Source organism: Arvicola amphibius, chromosome 3 (assembly GCF_903992535.2).
Source record: "Arvicola amphibius chromosome 3, mArvAmp1.2, whole genome shotgun sequence".
In the NCBI taxonomy this organism is placed as follows: Eukaryota; Metazoa; Chordata; class Mammalia; order Rodentia; family Cricetidae; genus Arvicola; species Arvicola amphibius.
The window spans coordinates 88620249-88645084 of NC_052049.1; the positions used below are offsets into that span (position 1 = coordinate 88620249).

Genomic DNA, 24836 nt, shown 5'->3' on the forward strand with positions numbered 1-24836 from the left:
ACAAATGGAGAAGACAGAGGATAACCTGCAGGAGTCAGTTCTTTCTTTCTATTCTGTGTTTTATGGGAAGCAAACTCAAATTGTCAGGCTTGATGCTAAGTGCCTTTCATAAGTTATCTTTCAGTCCATGTCTGTCTTTTGACAGATGAATTTAATCGTTCCATTTAAAGCACCTATATACAAGGATCATGCACTGTGGTTTTGATTCATACCTATAATGCAACATTTTTATATTATATGCAATAATCAAGTGTCACACATAACAGAATAAGTAAATCACCATAGAAAAAGTTACAAAATAAACAGCACTTAAAAAGTCAATACTCTTTCATGATAGTCTCAACAAATTTAATATACAGATGACATACAGAAATTTATCAGTGACTATATATGTATGAAAAGTCAGTGGCAATCAACACACTCAGTGAAAACTCCAGAGCTTTTCCTTTCAAATCAAGAATAGTATCCCTGCTTGGAACTTATATCCATCACAATGCTGCAGGTTGAGCCAATTAAGTAAGAAAGAGAAATAAAATGCATCTAATAAGAAATATAAAAATGTTTACATATATTATCATTTTTAATAGAATAAAAACTGGTAGAGCTATCTGGAAAACAGTATTGAAGCTCCTCATAAAAATATATATATGCCAACTAAATAATCCAACAAACTAATTATGGGCATACACTCAAGGAATGCTTACAGAGATATTTGCATCTATGTTCAATGTAGCAGTTCAATTTGTTTCCAACAATAGAGTATGGAAATGACCTAAATGTTCCTTTGTGTAAAGAAACTTTCATAGGGGCTGGGGAGATGAGAAACTGACTCTGTCTTAAGGTGGAAGTCAAGCATGGAATCCAAAGTTTTCCTGACCTCTACATTCACATTTAGAGCCTACATTCATAAACAGAGATGCATGCAAACACACATCACATATATACATACATACATACATACAAAAATTCTGAGTGTGCATAAAAAGTAGACTGTCTACCCTCTTTTTAAAACATTCTTTCATGCAAGACAACAGGGATAAAACTAAAGACATTTTGTTATAAAAAATAAACCAGACACAAACACTAAAAATACATTATCATATTCAAATATGGAGTGTAGCTGGGCAAAGTGGTGTATGCATTTAAACCTAGCACTTGGGAGGCAGATGATCTCTGTGAGTTCAAGGCAAGGCTGGTTTACATAGTGAGTTCCAGGACAGTCAGAACTACATAGTGAGACCCTGTCTTTAAAAGAGGGGAATATAGTCAAACAGAAGAAAAATGTAGTTGTAGTTATCAAGAGCTAAGAGTTAATGCTTATGAGTTATTGTTAAAGGTTATATATTTTCAGTTACAAGAAAGGTAACTTAAGAGTGCAGTTGATGAATTTTCTAAGGCAGTAAAAAGTGCTTCATAATACCAAAATTACTATATCACATTTTAATTATTCTGATAAGTGCTTCATATACATATATTCCACAGAATTTCGTACATCTTGAATCAATTTTAAGACTGGAAAGTCATTAAGTGAAAATATTAAAATATCTCAAGTATTGAAAATGCAAAAAATAGTCAAAATAAATTTATAAAACTATCAAGAAAGCCAAGTTTCTGCTAGTATACAAGGTCTTAAGACACAGAAACAATTTCCATATTCTATACACACATTTACCCAAATGTGAATCACTTCATGCTTACTGAATGTTGATAACTAATGTAAATAATTACTCTCTAACATTTCTTACTTTCCCAAAGTCCTCCACTGTAGTACTGTAGGTAATCAAAGCATTGAGGAGAAATACAATTTTCTACATTGTATCAAGAGTTTCTCTCCCATACTTATAAAAAAAAAAAATCCACGAAACAGTGAAGGCTTTCCATGTTTCTGACATTGTATAGCTTCAAAGTGAGTTCATGTGAACTGGATTTTGAGCATTCTGATGACTTCCCACTCTTTTCAGTTCATGAGGCATCTATGCAACTTCAATTGTTTCACATCTTTGAAGTCAAATACTATATAATCACTTTACAAATGGCTTATACTGATAAACTTTCTTTCCACTGTGAATCTGAATGCACTCCTAAAGTAACAGAACTTTCTAAAGCAGTCTCTCCATTCCTTATATCAAAGAATTTATCTCAAGGGTTTTTATGTGTTCTGTAAGATGAGAACTACTGAAAGCTATTCTGTAACTTTTACATTTATAGGCCTTCTCTCCACTGTGAATTCTTACATGTTTACTGAGATGTGAGTAAACAGCAAAAGCTTTCCCACACTCCTTACATCCATAGGGCTTCTCTCCAGTGTGCGTTCGCATATGAATATGAAGGTAGGAGGAACATGTAAACGCTTTCCCACACACGGTACACTCAAAGGGCTTCTCTCCAGTGTGAATTCTCAGGTGTGCAATAAGATAGGAGGAAGAAGCAAAGGCCTTTCCACACTGGTCACATTCATACGGTTTCTCTCCTGTGTGACTTCTTATATGTTCAAGGAGGCCTGAAGATGTAGTAAAGGCTTTCCCACATTCTTTACAATTATAGGGCTTCTCCCCAGTGTGAGTTCGTATATGTTTTGTGAGACCAGAACGCACAGTGAATGCTTTCCCACATTCCTCACACTTATGGGGTTTCTCTCCTGTGTGGATTCTTACATGTTTACTTAGATGTGAAGAAACAGCGAAGGCTTTCCCACATTCCTTACACATATAAGGTTTCTCTCCAGTATGAGTTCGCATGTGATTATGAAGGTAGGAAGAACATGCAAATGCTTTTCCACACACATTGCACTCAAAGGGATTTTCTCCAGTGTGTGTTCGTAAATGTTTGGTAAGGCTTGTGCGCTCAGTGAAGGCTCTGCCACATTCTTTACATACATAGGGCTTCTCTCCAGTGTGAGTCCGCATGTGAATGCGAAGATAAGAAGAACATGTAAATGCTTTCCCACAAACTTTACACTCAAAGGGCTTCTCTCCAGTGTGTGTTCTCAAATGTGTAATAAGGGTTGAGGAAGAAGCAAAAGCTTTGCCGCAGTGGTCACACTCAAAGGGTCTCTCCCCCATGTGACTTTTCATATGTTTAATAAGGCCTGAGGTTGAAGTGAAGGCTTTCCCACATTCCTTACATTCATAAGGCTTCTCTCCAGTGTGTGTTGGTAAATGTTTACTAAGGCCAGAGCGCCCTGTGAAGGCTTTGCCACAATCCTTACATTTATAGGGCTTTATTCCAGTGTGAACCCGAAAGTGATCATTAAGGCTTGAGGCATTTCTAAAGCATTTTCCACAAACCTTACATTCAAAGGGTTTCTCTTCAGTGTGAGTTTTTAAGTGCTGAGTTAGTGGGTAACACCTAGAAAAGGCTTTTCCACATTCCTTACATTCATAAGGTTTTTCACCGGTGTGGGTACGCATATGAATATTAAGGTTGGCAGAATATTTAAAACTTTTCCCACATTCCTTACATTCATGGGGTTTTTTTCCAGTGCATGTTTGACTATTCCCAGAATGGCTCATAGGTGGGTTAAAAGCATCACCACACTGTACCCATTTAAAGAGTCTGTCTTCACATGCCTTAAGGGCTTGTTGAAATTCACTAGATTTGAGGGTTTTGGCTGGTTCGCATGTTGTCTGGTAAGGAGCACTTGCAGCCAGACTTGTGTCTTTTGCACACTGGCTTAACTCAGGACCTTTGTCTACAGAAGAGGTTTCCTCAGGGTGCACAGGAAAGGCTTGTCCATACTGAACACAATCATAAATGTTTCCTCTGTTTTCAATACCTATGTGTGTCGGACTACATGAAGGCTCTTTGATGATTTCTCCAGGTGGCTTAAAGTCACAGAGCTCCTTTCCATCATAGCTATTTGACTGTTGATTAAAAATAAGATATTAAAACTTTTTCAAATTTATTAGTATATCTTACTCATCTAAGATAAAAACATGATGATGATATTTCCCATAATTACATATACGTGACTTGATGTAAATGAAAAGATCCTACTGCAAGGATCTTATGCCATCTACTCTAATTCTGAAAGGCTTCCTGTGTTTTCATTAAATTGTTTTAAAAGCCCAATATCTATAAGCAAGAATATGTGTCTATAGGAACTCAAGTTTCAAATTAGGATTAGAACATCTTTCTAGACTCTATGAATACAGGCTATTTCTCTCTAATACTTCTTTCTTTTGAAGGAGTTTGATGAAATTTACATGAAATACCAAGTATATTTCAATGAAGAAAATATGAAATATCTCTTGTGGCTCTTACCAGTTGTATCTCATTTGACATTTTTAACTGAAACATTGTCCCTCTGGTGTTAAGTCGCATAGCCCATTCTGAAATTAAACAACAACAAAAAATATGTAAATGCATCCACAGTGAAATAGAAACATTAACAATTATACAACTCATTTCAATTTTCTTTTTATATTAAGCAAGTTAAAAACAAAGTTATGTTAAATGTTAGCAATTTGGCTATGTCTAAAGTTTTACAGGCTGGATTCAGGTCCATGTCAGAATAGAAGGAGTCCTAAAGGCCAGAGAGATGGCTCAGAGGCTATGAACACTTGCTGTTCTTATTCAAAGATAAAGAAATAAATAAAACACCCAGATTCAGTCCCCAGCAACCATATCAATTCACAACTACTTGTGACTCTATTCCAGGAGGCCCAACACCCTCTTCTGGCCACCACGGGCATATGTATGCATACGGCACACATGAACTCGCACAGGCCCATAATCATACACAGAAAAATTAAAACAACAGCTGGGCAGTGGTGGCACACGCTTTTAATCCCAGCACTTGGGAAGCAGAGGTAGGTGGTTCTCTGTGAGTTCAAGCTCAGTATGGTCTACAGAGTGAGCTCCAGGACAGGCTCCAAAGCTTATCTCAAAAACAAAAACAAAAAAAAAAAAATTAAAATAACAATAATATTTTTAAAAGAGGCCCTGGATCCAGTAGTCAATAATAATGATGATAGTGATATAATATAAATGTAAAATACAAAGAAAATAGGCAGTCGAAATTTAAAAATGAATAATTTACTTACTCTGAAATTTAAATGCACTGGTAAGCAGGGACAGCATTTTTAGGGAGAAAAGAAAGAAGATCTGGACTACTGAGATTGTAAAAAAGTCTACATAGCTGGAAGTAATGGAGTTTAGAGATACGAAAATCTGCTAAAACTCTCAAGCCCAATAGCCTCAGCCTCCTGATTGAAGCTTTGACTTCTTGGTAGAGCACTTGCTTAGCTTACCATGCCATCCACAGAATTGGGGTGGAGTGGGGGTGTTGCTACTATATTCCAAGTAGACTGAACTCCCATTTACCTTGGTGAACTCCTCTCTCGACTACTCTAAACTCTTCTGTCTCCAAACAAGAGTTTGAGCTAGGTTTGATGAGCTGACATCCTATACAAGAAGAAAGACACATTCATGAAAGCAGATCAAGCAACAAAGGATATACCTTTCCATGACTTAGAAACAACGGTTCCAACGACAACAATGGAATACTGCTGAAGACCCCACTGTGTACACACCCCTTTATGACTTCTTTCCCTTAAAGCCTAAAGTGATGGCTACAAGGACAAATCAAAAACACTAATACTGAACCAGTGGGACAGTCCACCAGGTAAAAATGTTTGACACTAAGTATGACTACCTGATCTACTTGTCTAGGACATGGTAGAAGGAAAGAACTGACTCCCACAAATTGTCTACTGACTTTTAGATGTGCACTGTGACAAAGAATAAATGTAGATATTTTTAAGCACTAATATTAATTAAATTGAAAAGAAAGTGAAAGAAAAAATTGAGACAGGTTTCTTCACTGTGTCGCTCTAATTGGCCTAAAACTTTGTAGACCAGATTGGCTGTGAACTTATAGAAATATTCCTGTCTCAACTTCCTGGAGTACTAGGATAAAAGGCATGTGCCACCAAATCCACAATATCCTTGTTATTATAGAGAAAAAGATTACACTAGTAGTTAAAAATTTCAATGTATCAAAATCACATGGAGAGACCATTGAAACAGAGATGATCAGGATACCAAACTAAGTATTTTTGATTCAGTTGTCAAAGATAGTCTGAAAAGGTCCTTTTAGTAGAGCAGAACAATACTGGCGATTTTAGGACTGTCTTTAAAACCACCACAATTGCCGGACGATGGTGGCGCACGCCTTTAATCCCAGCACTCGGGAGGCAGAGGCAGGCGGATCTCTGTGAGTTCGAGACCAGCCTGGTCTACAAGAGCTAGTTCCAGGACAGGCTCTAAAGCCACAGAGAAACCCTGTCTCGGAAAAAAAAAAAAAAAAAAAAAAAAAAAAAACCACCACAATTGATTAAAATATAGTAGGGCAGAGTTAGAGGCCTGTTTCTCATCCCCCCCACCCTTGCTCTCCTATCTTTTGCTTTGTTTTGTTTTCTTTTTCAGATAGAGTCTATGTAGTCCTGGCTGTTCTGGAGTTCAATATCTAGACCAGGCTGAACTCAAATACACAGAGAACCTCTTGCCTCTGCCTCCCTAGTACTGGGACTGAAGGTGTTATATTCTATCCCTGTTATTTTTAACTGTCCTTAGAGCTGCATAACCTATTCTAAAAAGTAGAAAATTCATAGTGTAGATGGCGCGGCGGGGCTGCGTCCCACCACCCAGCTAGCTTTACACCCGAAATAATTACACGGAAACTATATTCTTTTAAACACTGCCTGGCCCATTAGTTTCAGCCTGTTATGGCCTAATTCTTACATCTTGCTTTAACCCATATTTAGTAATCTGTGTAGCACCACGAGGTGGTCGCTTACCAGGAGAGATCTTAACCTGCATCTGTCTTGGAGAGGAGAAGTATGGCGACTGACTATGGCGACTGCCTGAAGCTTCTGCCTTCTCTCTCCCAGAATTCTGTTCTGTCTACTCTGCCTACCTAATTTTCTGTCCTATTAAAGGGCCAAGGCAGTTTCTTTATTAACCAATGAAAGTAACACATAGACAGATGACCATCCTCCATCATCACAGGTATGATAGTTCAGCAGGTTAAGGTGCTTGGTGCCAAGTCTGACAACCTAAGTTCTATCCTTAGAACTCACATGACAGGAGATGACTCCCAAAAGTTGTCCTCTGAACTCCACTTGTGGACTATGATACATACACACACACACACACACACACACACACACACACACACCTCATAAAATAACAAAATGTAATTAGAAAAATACACATATTTTTGTTCTAAAAGAGTCTACAAGGAATGAAGGGAACCTCACCTAATGTGGCCAGGTTCTGATAGTTCTCCAGCATCACCTCTCTGTAAAGGTTCCTTTGTTTTGTATCCAATAAAGTCCACTCTTCCTGGGTGAAGTCTATAGTCACATCCTCAAAGGTCACTGACTCCTACAATCACACACACTTGGATTTTAGCCCACTAACATCTCCATCCAAGTTCACAGGAAATTGAAGACGGAAACTCAATTACAAAGAGTTGGGAGTTCTCCAGCAGTCTATGCAAGAGTTTAGTGAATAGCCCTAGGCACTCTTTATATCTGTCGCACTACTATTAATTTTCACTTTTACATCTTAATTTTAAAGACAAGGTTGGCCAGATTGACTGACCCTAAACTCTCTATTTTCCCACCTTTACCTCCCCAGTGCTAGGGTTAAAGACATACACCATTGTGCCTAGACTCCATCCTTATGTCTTTATTGACACATCCCATTATCTCACCCACAACTAGACCAGATATTCTTTCTCATTTACTTCCTTCTATTTAAATGTGTTAAATACACTGCATACACTTCACAAATGATGATAGGTGAATAACATCTTTCAGAAAGGGAAACATTCATCCCCTTTATCAACTGTCAGAACACAGTAAAATCAAAAATACATAAGCAGTGTCATGGGTAAAGATTAATCACAAATTACTAAAATACTGGAATGATATTCACAGTAATCCTAAACCAATATAAAAGCTTAGTTTTCTCACTGACATGATAAAATATATGACAAGAAGCAACTTCAGGAAGAAAGGATCCATTCTGGCTTACAATCTGAGAGGATATAGTCATGAAGAAATACAACTAATCACTCAGTCCCTGAATAAGGTTTTATTTCCTTCCAGAAAGTCTAGTCTCTGCCTACATGGAAATATGTCAGCCTTATGGGTCTAATGGCAGGATATGCTTTAGTCACACCTGGTAACTACTTGTCAGGCAGTCGAACACCATCCTGTCCATCTCTGTCTTTTCATGATGAAAGTAGCTTGGGTCCCTAGAAAATAAAACTAATAGGAAAAAAAGAAACCAGAGTTATCCATAATTCTCACATTTACAAATATGGATGTCATCCTATCCTTGTTCAAAATTCCCAAATATTCCGACACAGGAAATCAATCTCTCAAGCTCTCTCTCTTTCTCTTTCTCCCTCTTTCTCTTTCTCTCTCCCTCCCTCCCTCCCTCCCTCCCTCTCTCTCTCTCTCTGTCTCTCTCTCTCTGTCTCTCTCTCTCTCTCTCTCACACACACACACACATACACACACACACACACACACACACACACGCAGACACACACAACTCATCTCATCTTATCGCATCTCATTTCATAGACACACGGGGCTGCCACACAGTACCAGAGTAGTCATCCTCAGAAAAAAAAAAAGGAATGGTAAGCCACACTGCCCATAGGGACAAGTATATCGGTCTTATTTTACAGGTAAAGAACAGTAAGTCCTAGAAACAGGACCTATTAACTGCACATGGGTGAAGGGACTCATGAATAAAATCAAGTGGCACTCATTATCAGCAAACTGGCTTATAAAACAGGCTTCAGCAACCCTTGCCAACTTCAGTCATCTGTATTAATTACTTTTCTTGTTGCTATGATAAAAAATACCCAACAAGAAACAATTCTGGGGGCTGAAAAGATGGTTGTTATCAAGAGCACTTGTTGCTCTTGCAGAGGACCTATGTTCAGTTCCAGCACCTACACAGTGATTCACAACTATCCATAACTCCAGTTTCAGAAGACCTAATGCCCTTTTATGACGTCCACAGGCACCAAGCACAAATGTGGTCCACAGGCACACATGGAGGCAAAACACAGGTAAAAAATAAAAGGAAAAAAATCTTTTAAAAAATAAAAAAGAAGCAACTTAAGGACGAGTTTATTTTGGCTTATGGTTGAAGAGGATATAACCCTTATAATATATTGGAACACTTATCTTCCAGAAACTGAAAGACACATCTAGGCAGTTCACTTGAGTGGCCAATATGATCTCTCTCTGCAGAAGGCACGGCAGCAGGAGTGGGAGGCTGGCTGGTTACATTGCATCAGCAGTCAGGAAACAGAGAAGGAACAGGAAATAGGGCTGGGCTGAAAAACCTCAACACCCACCCAATACTGAGCCACTCTTTCCTGCAAAGCTTCACCTCCTGAAAGTTCTACGACGTTTTCAAACAAAACTACAGGCAGCACCCATATGTCATTGGGGTAATTTAGTATTCAAACCACAGATGCTTCTCTGACCTGGCAGTAATCAGAGCACCAACACCTATTCCATCTGTACAAAGAGTACACAATGCATGAGCTAGACTTACCGTGGGACAAACTGATGGCTTCCATCATGAAAGGATGATGGTGAAATACACTGGAATACTCTCTTCCAGAATTTGTCACGTCTAGGCAATTTATACATATAAGGGGCCAGTGGTGATCTTTTCTCTTTTTACATGGTGCCTTGCATTCCTGAAGACATGGATCATTCATCAGAAAAATCTTATCTATCAATAATCAAGCATCATAATTAGCTCTTTCCCTTTCTGATGGTGATATGCGCAAAAGCTGGAAAGGCGGCTGAGCAGTTAAAAGCACTTTCTGATCTTCCAAAGGATCTGAGTTCAGTTTTCAGCACCCATGTTGCACTGATCACAACCACCTGTAACTCCAGCTCCAGGTGATCAGTCACCCTCTTCTTCCTCTGTGGGTACCTTCGTACACATGGAATACACTCACACAGACACACAGACAAACGCACTCATAGACATAAATAAAAACTTAAAAATTAATTATCCTAAGGCATCAAGGGCTCCTATCATTAGTAGCATTTATGTTTAAAAATCTAGATTCAAGGGGGCTGGGGAGATGGTTCAGTGGATAGAGTTCTTGTAACTCTTGCAGAGGACCTAGGTTCAGTTCCCAGCTTATACATGGTGGTTCATAACCATCCATAACTCTGGTTATCTTCTTCGGACCTCCACAGGCACCAGACACACAGATAGTACACATACATGCAGGCAAAACACTCATACACAAAAACAAACTAATTTTTTTGATGAACAAAAACATCTAGATTCAGAACCAGCAAAATAACTCAGCAGGTAAAAGTGCTTACTGCTAGGCATGCTGAGTGCAGTCTCTGGGACCCATATGGTAGAAGGAGAAAATTAACTCTTGAAAGTTGTCCTCTGACCTCCACTCATGTTGTCTGTACCCAATCCAGTAACACAAACTCAATAAATAAATGTATAAATGTGTCATAAAACAAACAAACAAGACTCAGAAAGAAAAAAGAACATGCAATTGTTCCAATCTTCTACTTAGAGATGAACTAAAGCTTTAAGCACTTTGACCCTCAATTCTCATCATAGCACTTCTCAATGGGAGGAAAGACATTCCTTGGAAAAGGACTTGTTTTCAAAACTAGGACAAATAGAGGAGATGCTATTTCAGGAAAAGGGGAAAGGTTAGGAAACTCTAACAGAAAATAAAGCAGTACAGAAATAGTCTAAAAACACTAGAAAAACGATACAGGGCTACTTCCAAACTCAGAGATGAGAAAGTTAGGTAAGGTCTGTGTAGAGTGGGAAGGTATGTTGGCCATTTAGATATCTGTCTTATCAGTTAAATACCAAGGAGAAAAGAAAGAACTGTTAGTCTCTAGAGATACAAGTCATTTGACTTATTTTTTTGCTATTTATAACAGATATATGATGCAGGATTCCCCTCTCTCTGCTGTGAAAACCATTGGTTAATAAAGAATCTGTCTTGGGTCTGGCAGGGAAGAATAGAGGTAGGCAGGGAAAACTAAACTGAATGCTGGGGGAAAGAAGACAAAGTCAAGGAGAAGCCAGGTAGCCACCACCAGGAACAGATGAGCCAGAACCTTGCCAGTAAGCCACAGCCACGTGGTGATACACAGATTAATAGAAATAGGTTAAATTAAGATGTAAGAGCTAGCCAATAAGAAGCTACAGCTAATAGGCCAAGCAGTGATTTAATTAATTCAGTTTCTGTGTGATTATTTCAAGTATGAGCAACTGGGAACAAACAAGTGGCCTCCTAGAAAAGATATAACTGATTTTATTTACTAGTGTTTTCCTTGATATATAAGAATTGTGTGTTTTGGTGTATGATGTAATATTTTAGTACCATGTGTAAAGTATGTAATGACCAGATGAGGCTAATTCAGAAATCAGACAAGAACATTAAAAATGTGATGAAAATCCAGCAAGGATGTTGGGTGTGATAGTGAATGCCTTTATCCCCTGTACTTGGAAGGCAGATGGAGGCAGATATCTGAGGTTGAGGCTAGTCTGCTCTACAGAGAAAACAAAGAAACCTTTTTCAAAAAAATTCAAAAAGGAACATATTCCCAAAACAAGCCAAGAAGAACTAAAAAATGGATTTCCCTGTCATTAGGAATGTGCCAAAGGCTAGAGAGATAGTAAAGTGCTTTCTTAACTTGTACAGGGACCTAAGTGTTATCTTCAGGACCTATGTAAAAATGCCAGGTGTAGTGGTATGCAGTTATAATCATGAACAGAGAGACAGGAGGATCCCTGGGGATCCTTGGACACAGTCTAGTCTAATCAGTAAGCTCCAGGCAAATGAAAGGCCCTGTTTCAGGAAATGGATGGCATCCCTGAAAATGACACGAGATCATTCTCTGGCCTCTACATACATGCACACACACATGGATCCAAACACAAATATGTACATATACACATGTGCACTTAAAATGCCAAATCAATGTTCATACAGGATGTCATTAATGTCATGTCATACCTGTGGTCCTAGAAAATGGTCGACACAGTAAGAATGTCTTCTGCAAAGACTGATGGCAACATTGTTGTGGTACTTCAGGTATCATTTGGAAACACCAACTATGCCCCTTGAGAAACAGACATAACAAGGTTACAAAACCACTGAAACAGGCAATGAGCAGTGTGTTGGCCAATATGTAAAGAAAGAATATCTTTAGCTGTTGACTAAATACAAGACAACCAGATGTGTTACTATACTAAAGAGCCTTCATGGACAGAACCGCATTAAGGCTAAAGTCAAATACTATGACTTTATTTACTTTCAGATTTAATAATAGGCAGTAATGGCCTGTCATACAGAAAAGCCATGGAAAAATCACTCAGACTTTATTTTCTGTGATTTTTGTGTGTATGTGCTTTGTTTCATTGTTGTTGTTTTTGGTTTTTTGAGACAGGGTTTCTCGTGTAACAGCCCTGACTGCCCTAACACTCATTTTGTAGACTAAGCTAGCCTGCCTCTGCCTCCTAAGTGCTGGGATTAAAGGCATGTTCCACCATGTCTTTTTAACTTTAAACATTTCTATTTATTTTGTGGAGGCAGGGCATGCACACCAAGTGCTCATGTGGAGTCAGAAGACAAGTCAGTTCTCTCCTTCCACTAGATGAGTCCATCAGATTGAATCACTAGGTCATTGATCCTAGAGGTGTCCTGATCTGCTGAGTCATCTTTCCACCCCTATTTTTAAGTGTTATAACAAGATGTAACTTTTAGTTTGAATAGGTTCTACTTAAATTTTCTTTGGCCAAAGTACTTTTTTTTTTTTTTTTTTTTGGACAGGAGATGGTCTTATTATGAAGCCCAAGATGACCTCAAATTTGCTATTCTTCTGCCTTAGTTCTCAAATGCTGAAGTAACAAGCTATTGTATACCACCAAGTCCAGCTCCCACTATATAATTAGGGTACACATATCAAGGTGTCTTAGTTAGGGTTACTATTCCTGTGATGAATCACAAGGCATTTGTTTGTTGAATTTTTAAGACTTACTATTTTTATATGTGTGGGTATTTTTCCTGCATGCATGTCTGTGGGTTACATGCATACAGTGCCTACAAAAGCATCAGATTCCCTGGAACTAGAGTTATAGATAGTCAAGTGATGTTGAATAAACTTGAAGTAAAAATATAGATGTTATAAAAGATTTACTAATAGATTTTGCTTAGCTGACATTAAGTCACACAAAATAGAATTTACCTAAGGGAGCCCTGCCTCCAAAATACCCCAAAGATAAGTACTATGTTAATGAGGCCTATTAGAGATAAGAAAATGTAAGATGCTAAAACTTAAACATTTGTTTACCAGGAAACCACCCATTAGGTTTCCTTCCCATAACAAAGGAGACAGCTGAGGGACAACACACCCTTAGGCCCAGTCTTTCCCAGAGAAGGAGTTACTCAAGGGTCAGTGCAGGGTGAGACAGCCATCCTTAAATCCTACCTGTCATAAACCCTGTGCTTTTTCTTAAGAACAGCATAATTCTGCCAGGTGGGCAAGATGGAGGAGCCTGAGCCTGAGCCTGAGCCACAACTATGTGAGAAGAACAACACTGGTGCACTTAAAATAATTCTGACTATGTGGACTATCTTCACTGTTAATCTTAAAATAATTCTGACTATATGGACTATCTTCACTGTTAATCTTAAAATAATTCTGACTATGTGGACTATCTTCACTGTTAATCTTAAAATAATTCTGACTATGTGGACTATCTTCACTGTTAATCTTCCATCTACCTGGATGGCCTGACTTGCAGTCTCCTATCTCGGTTACACTGCTCAACATGTAACCTGGGGCTGAGATCTGAAAGAGATTTAAGGATGACAGCATATGTGGAATGCATAGCCTAACATGTATATAAGTTAGAAAGATTGTCTATTCATAGCCAGCTTCTCTTTGGACATTAGCCAGAGCAAACTCTCACTATCATTCAAGAGCTTTCTCATTTTTTCTTTGTGTGAAGTGAATTCTCAAGGTGAGCTGGGGGTGGAGTGGGGGTGTTCCTGATACATAGAGTGGCAATAGGAATCAAACCCAGGTCCTCTGGAAGAGCAGCAGTAAATACTTAACCACTGAGTCATCTCTCTAGCACCTACACATCAAGTCGATTTGTAAATGACAAAAAATGACTTTACAACCCTAGAAGCTGAGGCAGGAGAGGACAGTACCAGCATAGGCAAGAAAGAAAGAAAGAAAGAAAGAAAGAAAGAAAGAAAGAAAGAAAGGAAGGAAGGAAGGAAGGAAGGAAGGAAGGAAGGAAGGAAGGAAGGAAGGAAGGAAGGAAGGAAGGAAAGAAAGAAAGAAAAAAAAGAATCAATTTTATTCATACCCTATTTCTTATTATGCTGAGCATGTATTTGGGTTATTTTAGAGTAATAGGTACTGTGACTATTAAAGAGACACATGTTTTAATTTGATAGGATGAGCCAGGCATGATGGCATGTGTCTTTAATCCCAGCTCCTGGGAGGCAGAAGCAAGTGGATTTCTGTGAGGGAGAGGGATTTCAGTACTATGTTGCCCAAGCTGGAAGAAGTGATCCCTTGCCTCAGCCTCCTGAATTCCTTTTATTACACACAAATTTAATATGCAACTTTTCTATTTAGAATGAGATTCTATTATGGAACTTTTATTTTTATATGTATATTTAATCATATATATAACTTATTTATAACAAAATATTCTTATATACACTATATTCAATTACTCTGTATTTTCAACTCTAATACCTCAGGACCCAATATTAAAGTTACTAGGAATAGTTTAGAGTACTGCTCAGAGTTGGGACACTAACCCAGCATATTCAAAGACGTGGGTTTTGTCCCCAGCATTGAAAAGGAAGGAAGGGAGCAAGGGAGAATAGAAGGGAGGGAGGAATGGATTTAAAACTCTCATTATTATCACTCAATCCGTTACATGCACTGTAAAGCCAGCAGGGGTCTGGTCTCTTCTCTCACTGTTGTTTTGTTTTGTTCTGTTCTCTTTAGGCTTTTAGCCACACTAAGTGTCCAGTATCTTTCTCCGGCAGATAAGACAAAATAAGGAAGGAGATAGGCCTGGCATCCCAGAGGAATCTCTCCCTAGGATGGCCCATACTCTGAGGATAATAAGACTTGCACTTTATTCCTTTTCTTATTTTCACAGGAATATCTTTTTTAAAAGAACTGCTACAAGGGTATAGTTGAATAGGAAGAATAAAACCTAATGTTCTGCAACACTGCAGAGAAACTGACAACCATTACTCAAAGATTCCAAAACAACTAACAGGGGCTGGAGAAATGACTCGACACTTCAAAGTCCTTGCTGTTCTTGCAGAGAGAAGACTGAGGTATAGTTGCATAGTATTTGTGTTTTAATAAATAAAGCTTACCTGAAGATCAGAATGCAAAGCAGTCACACTAGTCAGTCATACAGGCCAGGCAGTGGTGGCACACACCTTTAGTCCCAGTAGCCACACTAGTTTGTCATACAGGCCGGGCAGTGGTAGAACACACCTTTAATTTCAACACTAGAGAAGAAATATAAGATGGGAGGAGACAGATCTCATGCTCAGTCTCAGTATGAAGATCTGTGAAGTCAGGATCACCCATTTTGGACTGAGGTAGAGGTAAAAGCCAGTGGCTAGCTGTCTTGCTTTTCTGATCTTCAGGCTGAACACCAGTATGTCTCTGTTTTTTTTATTATTTGTGCTTCATCTGGCACTAACATTTAGGGTGCAAATTCATGAAAAGGCCATGTCCCACTACACATGGCCAGAATCACCACCATACCAGCTAGGTTTTGTTTCTTCTCTCCTGACAGACTCTCCCTGAACCCCCTTCTCAGTCTGCTGCCAAACTAGATAGTTGGCTTAAAATCCCAGTCATGCTTTCACTGTTCTATACAGCAACAATAAGCGTCACATCTCCATAATCATTGTCAGCACATTTAGTAAGACAATTGGAAATTCTTAGAGGGAAGAATTAGTTAAAAGATTTTCTCACGTTAAAAAATGAAAAACACTATTACAATGGAGGGATTTGGGTCATAGTATGATAATACACTGGACAGCAATAAAATGGAACAATTAAATGAGATTAGATGGAATTCATTTAATGTCAGTTATAAACATCTCATTTTATCACTAGAAAGTTGATTAATCTGAGTGCTAAAATACAAGTTTTAGAAAAACTTAATAAAACAGATCATAGATATTCAAATCTAGACAGAGGATTTAATGGAGAATCAATTTCAGCATTGCATTATAAGGTTAGACGGGAACAGCCTAAGGTTTCAAACAACCAACTTTAATATATCCAGTAACCTTACAGGAACTGCCAAATGACAGAGGCTCTGTAAGCACTGAATGGACTCCTGTGCCAATGTTAGATTTCAGGAGATTCAAGGAAGCAATAGTCTCATATGGCATGCATTTACCTTTTGTGAAGCAAATGATGACTCATGGTCAGTTTGTAATAGAATTATCCCAAAAGACTAGATAGACTTGGTTAATACTGTTTTAGAGCCTGGTCCACAATTACAAGGGAGGACATGGTTGAGAGAAGATGCTAACACTATTGAAAAAGTAAAGTAAAGCTAAAGGTATGGAAATATAGCAAGATCAACTTCTTGGAGGAGGGGATTATGTTACTATAGAAAGGTAATCCTATATGATGGTCACATCCTAGCTTTAAGCCGTAAAGTAGCTTTGAATGCTTGGGACAGAATTGGAGAAGTAGGAAAGAAGATTGAATCATTTGCTAAAGTCAACAAGACCCAAAAGAAATCTTCACAGATTTCTTGCAAAACTTGACATCAGCAGTAAAAGGAATGATATTAAATTCAGGAGCTAGTCAAATAATAATTGAATCTCTGGCTTTTGAAAATGCTAATTCTCAATTCAAAAAAATAATTAGGCCATTAAAAGCAAGATCAGCACCACTGGAGGATTGGATTCGATATACAGTCAATATTGAATCTCATGATGTCCATGATGATACTTAGATAAGAGAGATGATTTCCAGAGGTTTGAAGAAAAATCAAAATGTCAAGTGTTTCAATTATGGCTGATAAGGTCACCTTAAAGGGAACTGTAAACAGGATATTCCTGGAAACAATACTAAGCATAATCCAAACAGAAGGCCCCTCCCTTCTGGATTATACAGAAGGTGTAACAAAGGCAGGCAATGGACTAAAGAATGAAGGTCAACAAGAGATATTTAAGGTAATCCTAGAAGCCTCTCACAGGCCCCTATGCTAAATCTGGTTCAGTTGCTTCCTGCCATCATAGATGAAACTCCTTTCCACAGCAATTAAAGAACCTAATGCCTGTCATAAGAAACCACACTGCTCTAGAAAACAGAAGAGCTAAAGAGAGAACAAAAAATTCAGGAGAAACCATAAAGCAAGTATTTTGGCAAACTACTATAAATGAACAAAGACCAAAATTAAAAATGTGAATAAAAGATGTTTTCATTGAAGGTCTGGTAGACACAGGTGTAGATAGAACAATAATTTCACAAGAATTTGACATCAAAATTGGCCTCTTCAGCAGGCAAATGTTAAGCTTTCAGGGACTGGAAATTTATCTTGAGCACAAGGTGGGTCAAACATACAGGGCCAGAAGGACAGACAGGAAAATTAAAGCGATATGTGGCGAACATTGCAATGAATTTGTGGGGACGTGATTTGTTATATCAATGGAATACCCCACATTAACATTCCCTCAATCTTACAAACAAACCATAAATTAATGTATATGTCTGGGGAAAATATTACAAGATATGCTAAAGAATACACTGCCCATTCAGGTTGTACAAGAACAGGGCACAACAGCTGCTGATCTTTCAAAGGCACCAACAACCCTACCTTTAAAATGGTTGACAGACAAACCTGTATGGGTTGTACAAGGCCTTTAACAGCAGAGAAACTACAGGCTTTAGAACAGCTGATACAGGAGCAGCTAAATGCTCAGCATACTGAAGAATCAACCAGTCCCTGGAATTCTCCTATACTTGTTAAAAAGAAATCTGGAAAATGGAGAATGGCAGCAAAATGGAGAATGGCAGCAGATCAGAGTTCTTAAGAAGGTGATTCAGACCATGGGTTCTCTATAGTCTGGAATTCCTTTGTTTTCTCTATTACCTAAAAGTAATAATCATTGATTTTATCTTTTAGTTACTGATTTTAAGACTGTTTCTTCACTATACCTTTACAAGAAAAAGACAGAGAAAAAATTGCCTTCACAAGTGCCTACTTATAATAATTCTCAGTCGGCTAAGGGAGATCAATGGAAGATTCTCCCACAGGGAATATTAAATATCCCCACCCTGTGCGAATATTTTGTATAATAGCCTTGGGTGGAGTTTTCCTTCTAGTACTTTCTGTAAGGCTGGATTTGTGGATAGGTATTGTTTAAATCTTGTTTTGTCATGAAATATCTTGTTTTCTCTGACTATGCTGATTGAAAGCTTTGTTGGGTATAGTAGTCTGGGCTGGCATCCATGGTATCTTAGTGTTTGCATATCATCTGTCCAGGACCTTCTAGCTTTCAGAGTTTCCATTGAGAAGTTGGATATAATTTTGAAATGTCTGTCATTATAGTACTTGGCCTTTTTACTTTGTGGTTCTTAATATTCTTTATACTGCATATTTAGTGTTTTGATTATTATATGGCAAATGGCCTTTTTTTTCAGTCCAGTCTATTTGGTGTTTTGTAAGCTTCTTGTACATTTATAGGAATATCCTTCTTTAGGTTGGGAAAGTTTTCTTCTATGACTTTGTTGAATATATTTTCTGTGCCTTTGATATGGGATTCCTCTTCTATCACTATTTTTCAAGGTGGGACAGTCCTTCAAAAATCCTGGTTCATAGAAAAGTCTGCCTAATATTCGAGGCCGTTAGACTGAGAATAGATACCACAACATTACAGAAGAACTCTGGATGACTGTCCAGGCAACCAGTTGTTTCTGTCATTTCTCACATTTTTTTGGAAGTTGGTTGCTTGTACTTCCTGCTTACTCAGTTAATATCATTTCCTTCCCAGGTCTCTGAGGTAGTTGAAGACTAGATAGTTATAGTGAAAGTTTTCCATGTTTACCAGATGCAGAAAAGAAACTCGCTAAAGAGGTGTAAAGTGTGTAAGGTTGAGAGATATAAAAAGACAGTTTTAGATGGTTACACAAGTTATTATAGAAAGCAAATTAATTACAAGATTTTAGACTCAGCAAAATAGGATAGATATGGAGTATTTTCTCTAAATTTGTCAAATGCAAATGGACTAAACATTGTTGATATATTTATTGCCTGTATATTATATGTATGTATATATGTTGATTGTACTTATTGTATGTAATTTTTCCCATATTAACTATAGCTTTCTTTTTATTTTAGAGAAAAAAGGGAATATATAGTGGCATAGTATTTGTTTTTTATTAAATAAAGCTTGCCTGGAGATCAGAATGCAAAGAAGCCACACTAGTTAGCCATACAGGCTGGGCAGTGGTGGAGCATGCCTTTAATCCCAGAACTAGAGAGGAATATGAAACAGGAGGAGACAGATCTCATGCTCAGTCTCAGTTTGAAGATTCATGGAGACAGGAACATCCATTTCGGACTGAGGTAGAGGTTAAGAGCCAGTGGCTAATTCTTTTGCTTTTCTGATCTTCAGGCTGAACCCCAATATCTGTCTCTGGGTTTTTTATTATTCATTCTATACTAAGGTTTAGGTCTCAAATTCACATGTGGGCTCACAACTACTCTTCTGACTTGAGCACCTGCATATAAATGGTACACATACAGATATGCAGGCAAAACACTCACATAAAAAAATAAAAATAAGCCGGGCGGTGGTGGCGCACGCCTTTAATCCCAGCACTCGGGAGGCAGAGGCAGACGGATCTCTGTGAGTTCGAGGCCAGCCTGGTCTACAAGAGCTAGTTCCAGGACAGGCTCTAAAAAGCTGCAGAGAAACCCTGTCTCGAAAAAACCAAAAAAAGAAAAAAGAAAAAAAATAACAAATAAATAAAAATAAATAAAATACTTCCAAAAGAAGAAAGCTAATATGGAAAGGATTTTCAATGTTCCTAACACAAAAATGTTTGAGGTTGTACGCAAGCTAATTACCCTCATCTGGTCATTATATATAGGACAAAATGGTCCTAAAATACTACATCATACACCAAAATGCATAATTCCTATGTATAAAGAAAAAACTAGCAAATAAAATCAGTTACTAAGTAATAAATAAATAATAAAATAAATAAAATTACTTGTATCTCTAGATCTTTAGGTACCAACAATTCTTTCTTTTCTCCTTGGTATTTACCTAAACACCTAAATGGCCTACATAAGCCTCCTATCTAGAAAGACACAATCAACACCAAGAAGAACAACACTGTTCTCAATTTCAAGTTCTTCATTTGATAATAATTTAAAGCTAGTGAGTTTTAGCATGGTACTTTTATGTGTCAGGTCTTATACATTACCACTTGATTCAGGTTACTTTGTGGTTTTAAACTATGGGAACAGGGATATGTTTAAATTTTAACTCTTGTTAAAATACACCACTTAACAAAAAAATGTATGAGTTCAGTCAATCTTGTTTTCAGATTATAGCATGCCTGGGGAGTCCACTAAAATTAAATATACCCCAAAAGTCTCAAGCAAATAAATAAATACAGACAAAAACAACAGATATGTTTTACTTGGACTCCATCCTTGCTTAGATTTCCCACAGTCATAGCCTTCATTATAGAAAAACATTCCATATTGGAGTTAAATAAAATCAAAGATGTTCCCACTTCCTGGCTTGGAAAAATGGTAGCACAGATCCCTAGTTAAAACATATAACGGAAAATATGCTAAAATAGGGATTACAGGGTTAAATTTTATACGAGAAACCATTCTAGAAGAGTGATTATCTCTATTATTTCTCCATCTTTGGCCAGCTTTTTTTTTTTGCTAAAATCCAAACATAAAGGGAATCTATTAATGGCTTCCTAGAACTTTAATTTGGTGGTACCACCACCTAGCCCTCCAGAAACAATACTCTTGAAGAAATTACTGATTCCATCCATTCAACACCTAGCAATTACTGGACTCCAATCAATTGTGCAGTGCTCTCCCAACATGTTCTATGCTTATTTCAACAGCCTCTCAGCTGGAGTTTGCTTCCACCTCCAAAGGGAAATAATACATACACATTTTCCAAGCTACCTAACAGGTCTGTCATCAAGCATTATCACTGAGCTCAGTGAGACCCACCTTCTTCAGGAACACAGAATAATACACTAAGAGTTAATGACCTAAAGTAAAGGGTCTCAGGGGGCTGAAAAACTGAACTCTGCATACTAATAAAACCTGTCTGAAGACAGCCAACAGTGATAAGAACATCTGCAGAGAAACATGACAACATATAAAAAAATCTGCAGGCATGTCTTGGCTCTGAGACTACAAAGAACAACATACAGATAAAATGTCCATCTTTTTCTGCCCTCCAAAACCCCCAAGTCCCCTGAACCTGGACATACAGTCTTCATTTCTGCAGTAAAGGACAATAGCAATGTGCTTCTATTGAAGTTGGTCTCCTCTTTCTTTTATTTTCATGTTCCCTCCACCAATCCTGGTCTAACAATAACAACCTTCTCCAAGGAGACACAGATGACACTAAAATAGACAGCCCCAATACCTACTAATATTTTGGGAGTATGGTGGGATCACTGTCTTCCACTCCCTTTCCTCTCAGTATGACTAACTCCAACATCTAGTATTTTGGATTAAATCATCATTCTTTTATTCATTTGGCCTATTTGCATATAAAGACAGTAAAAACATTGCCCCTTACGAGTCCTCATCAATTTGCAGTTACATATTTATTCCCTTGGTTAATATTAAGCTTCTCCAATTGTTCTCTAAGAACAGCTATAGGCTGGATTGTGTCGCTTTGCCATAACCAACTACTCATGTATACAATAAATGAACAAAACATTTAAATGTGTAAAGAGGGTTGTACATCGGTGGTATAGGAGTTGCCTCACATGTGCAAGGCTATGAATTCAAACCCTTGCACTACAAAATAAAGAAACATAATATCACAATGCACAACTATCCGAAAGAATGAGGAACTGTTTCAAAACAATACAACAGAATAACTATAACCACTGCTCTAAACACAGAGAGCCTTAAGGACATAAACACTTTCAATACTATAAACCTTCAAAGGGAACGAGAGAGATGGCTCTTTCAAAGGAGCAGGCTTACAGCTGTCACTCCAGTTCCAGGGGATCCCTCTTCTAGCTTCTTCGGGTACCCACACTCACTTGCACATATAAGCACACAGATAAAAGCATATAAATAAATAACAAAATAAATCTTAAGGGGACAAAACTACCTTTGATGGTGTCTTAGAACCAAGAACAACCAAAAGCATATTTTTGAAAAAATATGGAGAATCTTTTTTCCACAAAGCCCATACATGAATGACATTTTAATATCTTTATTATTTTTTAGATTCATGTGTTTTATGTGATTTGGTTGCATGTATGTCTGTGTACTATGAATGTGCCTGGTGCCCAAGAGCTCAGAAGAGGGGATTTGATGACCTATGACTGGAGTTATTGATGGTTGTGAGCTTCCATATGGGTGCTGGCAATAGAACCCGAGTCCTCTGTAAGAGCAGCAAGGGCCTTTAACCACTGACCCATCTCCCCAGTCCCTAATTTCCTTATTTTATGATGCATTACCAGACACTTAAAGTTCAATTACCAAGCCTGCAATTTTCAAACTATTTCCTTTGAAACAGATGAAATCTGAAGTTTAAAAAAGGCCACACTTATATCAAAGATTCTATAAGGCTGATTAGAACTCAATGAGTGCTGCAGATCTAGAGCAAAAGTTATCTGGGACTAAGTTTAGTCTCCTTAAAATCCATCTAATGTTACCTCTGGATCTGTCGTAACATCATTTCAAATGTCAGGTACAACCCTTGGTCTGTATTCTTAGCAGAACACTAGCTTCCACCAGTCCAAAGGGTAACAACCTATTATAGCCTGGCTATAACCCATCTTTTAGCTGGTGTTCCCACCATGGTTTTCACATTTCCTTGACTTATGACTTTTGGTCTAGAACTACAAAAAGTTCACATTGCCAGGGTACAGTCGCCTATGCTTTTAAGCCTAGTACTCAGAAGACAGGCCAAACTCTATTCCGGGCCAACCTGATCTACTTTGGGATTACAGTGTTCCTCTTGCTGTGCAGCCTGACTGGCAGAAAAAAATTTATGAAAAGAAAAACAAATCATGGAGCCACTTCTACATTAGAACATGTTGTTTGGGGCAACAAATGTTCTCGGGACATGGTCATTATTTGGTTTAGAATCAACTCTTACTACCTTTGAGGTGAGAGGATTTTGTTGTTGTTGTTGTTGTTGTTGTTGTTGTTGTTTTGCATCAACACAGCTGGCTCACTGACACACACATTTTTTTTTCTCAGAAACAAACCAAATCCCAGTACTTCAGCAGTTCTCTCCACCCTTTGACTCCTGTGGGCAAGGGCCTAAGAAGTTCAGATGGACAGAATGACCTGAATACTGTTTTGCTGCTTTCAGTACACACAGACAACTAAGAAAGCGGCTTCTTACCCCAAATGTAACTTGAGCGTTGGAGATAATGGACGTGGCGAAGAGGACGCCCGTATTTCTGAAGCAACATTTGTCTGTAAATATATACGGTGGCAACGCTCTCGTCAGCTTTCACCCTCCCGCCAACTCACCGGATCAGCCAATTCCTTGAGGGCGCAGGACGGAACCAGCCGAGCGGCGGAGAGTATGCGGGTCGGCGGCTCGCGGGTTCGCAGAGGCCGGAGGAAGCGCCGCCCGCCGAGGACCAAGCCCGCCTCTCCCCTGGCCGTCTACCGGGCTCCCACCTTTGCCGTAGCAAACGGAACTCAACACTCTCACAAGGCTCGCGCCGGAAGAGATGGAAGGGCAACACCGACAGCGCTTCCGCTTCCGGCTCCAGGCCAGAGGGGAGATTCCGGCTCCTGCTCAGGCTGGTTTGGAAGACGTCTTTTTTTTTTTCCTTGACATCACCAAGGTCTCACCCAGGTTGACGCCACTGAGACGGAAAAAAGAACTCCGCGATCCAGACCTGGGTGGTAAGAGACCGCGGAGGGCCGGCTAATGTCACTTCCGCTTTCGACCCCAATCTCAGCCTGCTGGTTGCCTCTGTTACCCGGAGACCGAGTTTACGCCCCTGCGGGCAGGGAGATCAGTCTTTAGAGTCTCACTAGCCTTGTTTAGGCGACAGGCAGACCAAGAGAGGATGCCTGGACACAGGACCTGTCAGAGCGCTCAGGCCGCCAGGAGTTGCTCGTCTTAGAGGCTGAGTTTTCAGTCCCAGTGTACTCATTTAAGTATCCAGGTACTTGTGTCTCCAGTCACAGCACTAGACGAGGAACACGTGATTAGAAGTAAAGACCATTTATACAGAAACGCAAAGGGAGAAGACATAGCTCAGAGGGTAAAGATGTTTGCCTTCAAGCCTGACGACCTGAGTTTGTTAAGCCCAAATCCGCGAAGTCCCTGGAAAGCCAACCAAGAGGAAACCGAGTCAGTATGTTTTATGCAAGTTTTGCAAACTTGTGTCTCTCCGCGCGTCCAACGTATTGAATAAACGGAGAGCCCCGACACCTCAGTTAGAATAGGGTTTTATAGTAGTAAAGGCGGGGATGAGGGATTTCTGAGGTCAGGACCCCTGATTGGCTGACAT

The 24836-nt window shown here is 38.8% G+C and overlaps 2 protein-coding genes across 7 annotated transcripts in view; both read right to left on the minus strand.

Moving 5' to 3' along the window:
• The window catches only part of LOC119808763 (olfactory receptor 18), a 94438-nt gene extending 89064 nt beyond the window's left edge, over positions 1-5374 (minus strand). For 2 of the 3 annotated variants that reach the window (XM_038321181.1, XM_038321180.1), the window contains exons 1-2: positions 5326-5335; positions 4264-4331 (exon numbers count right to left, since the gene is read on the minus strand). Coding sequence is in view for 1 of the 3 variants with exons in the window: in XM_038321182.1 (XP_038177110.1) it covers positions 4264-4277 (14 nt within the window). In the remaining 2 variants the exon portion in view is untranslated. Of the gene's footprint in view, positions 1-4263; positions 4332-5325 lie in introns of all 3 variants that reach the window. The other variant, XM_038321182.1, reaches the window with a different exon arrangement.
• LOC119808762 (zinc finger protein 883-like) lies at positions 327-23888 on the minus strand. 4 transcript variants are annotated; one of them, XM_038321177.2, is made up of 8 exons: positions 23839-23888; positions 12059-12164; positions 9592-9739; positions 8191-8279; positions 7263-7389; positions 5326-5406; positions 4264-4331; positions 327-3863 (listed from the first exon to the last, which is right to left on the minus strand). In XM_038321177.2, exons 3-8 carry the CDS (start codon positions 9617-9619, stop codon positions 2121-2123), a joined length of 2136 nt encoding a protein of 711 aa, XP_038177105.1. In that variant the 5' UTR covers positions 9620-9739; positions 12059-12164; positions 23839-23888; the 3' UTR covers positions 327-2120. The 4 variants fall into 4 exon arrangements, with proteins under 4 accessions (XP_038177105.1, XP_038177104.1, XP_038177106.1 ...); XM_038321176.2 differs by lacking the exon at positions 23839-23888 and adding an exon at positions 23459-23630; XM_038321178.2 differs by lacking the exon at positions 23839-23888 and adding an exon at positions 15461-15506.
• Between the last annotated feature and the right edge of the window lie 948 nt (positions 23889-24836).

Excerpts from the sequence above, each read along its gene's own strand:
- LOC119808762 (XM_038321177.2), bottom strand. The coding sequence starts at position 9,619 with ATGATGGAAGCCATCAGTTTGTCCCACG. Across the intron at positions 8,280-9,591 it reads AGCCATCAGTTTGTCCCACG|TTTTATTTTCTAGGGACCCA; the intron begins GTAAGTCTAGCT and ends TTTTCCTATTAG. Across the intron at positions 7,390-8,190 it reads GCCTGACAAGTAGTTACCAG|GAGTCAGTGACCTTTGAGGA; the intron begins GTGTGACTAAAG and ends GTGTGATTGTAG.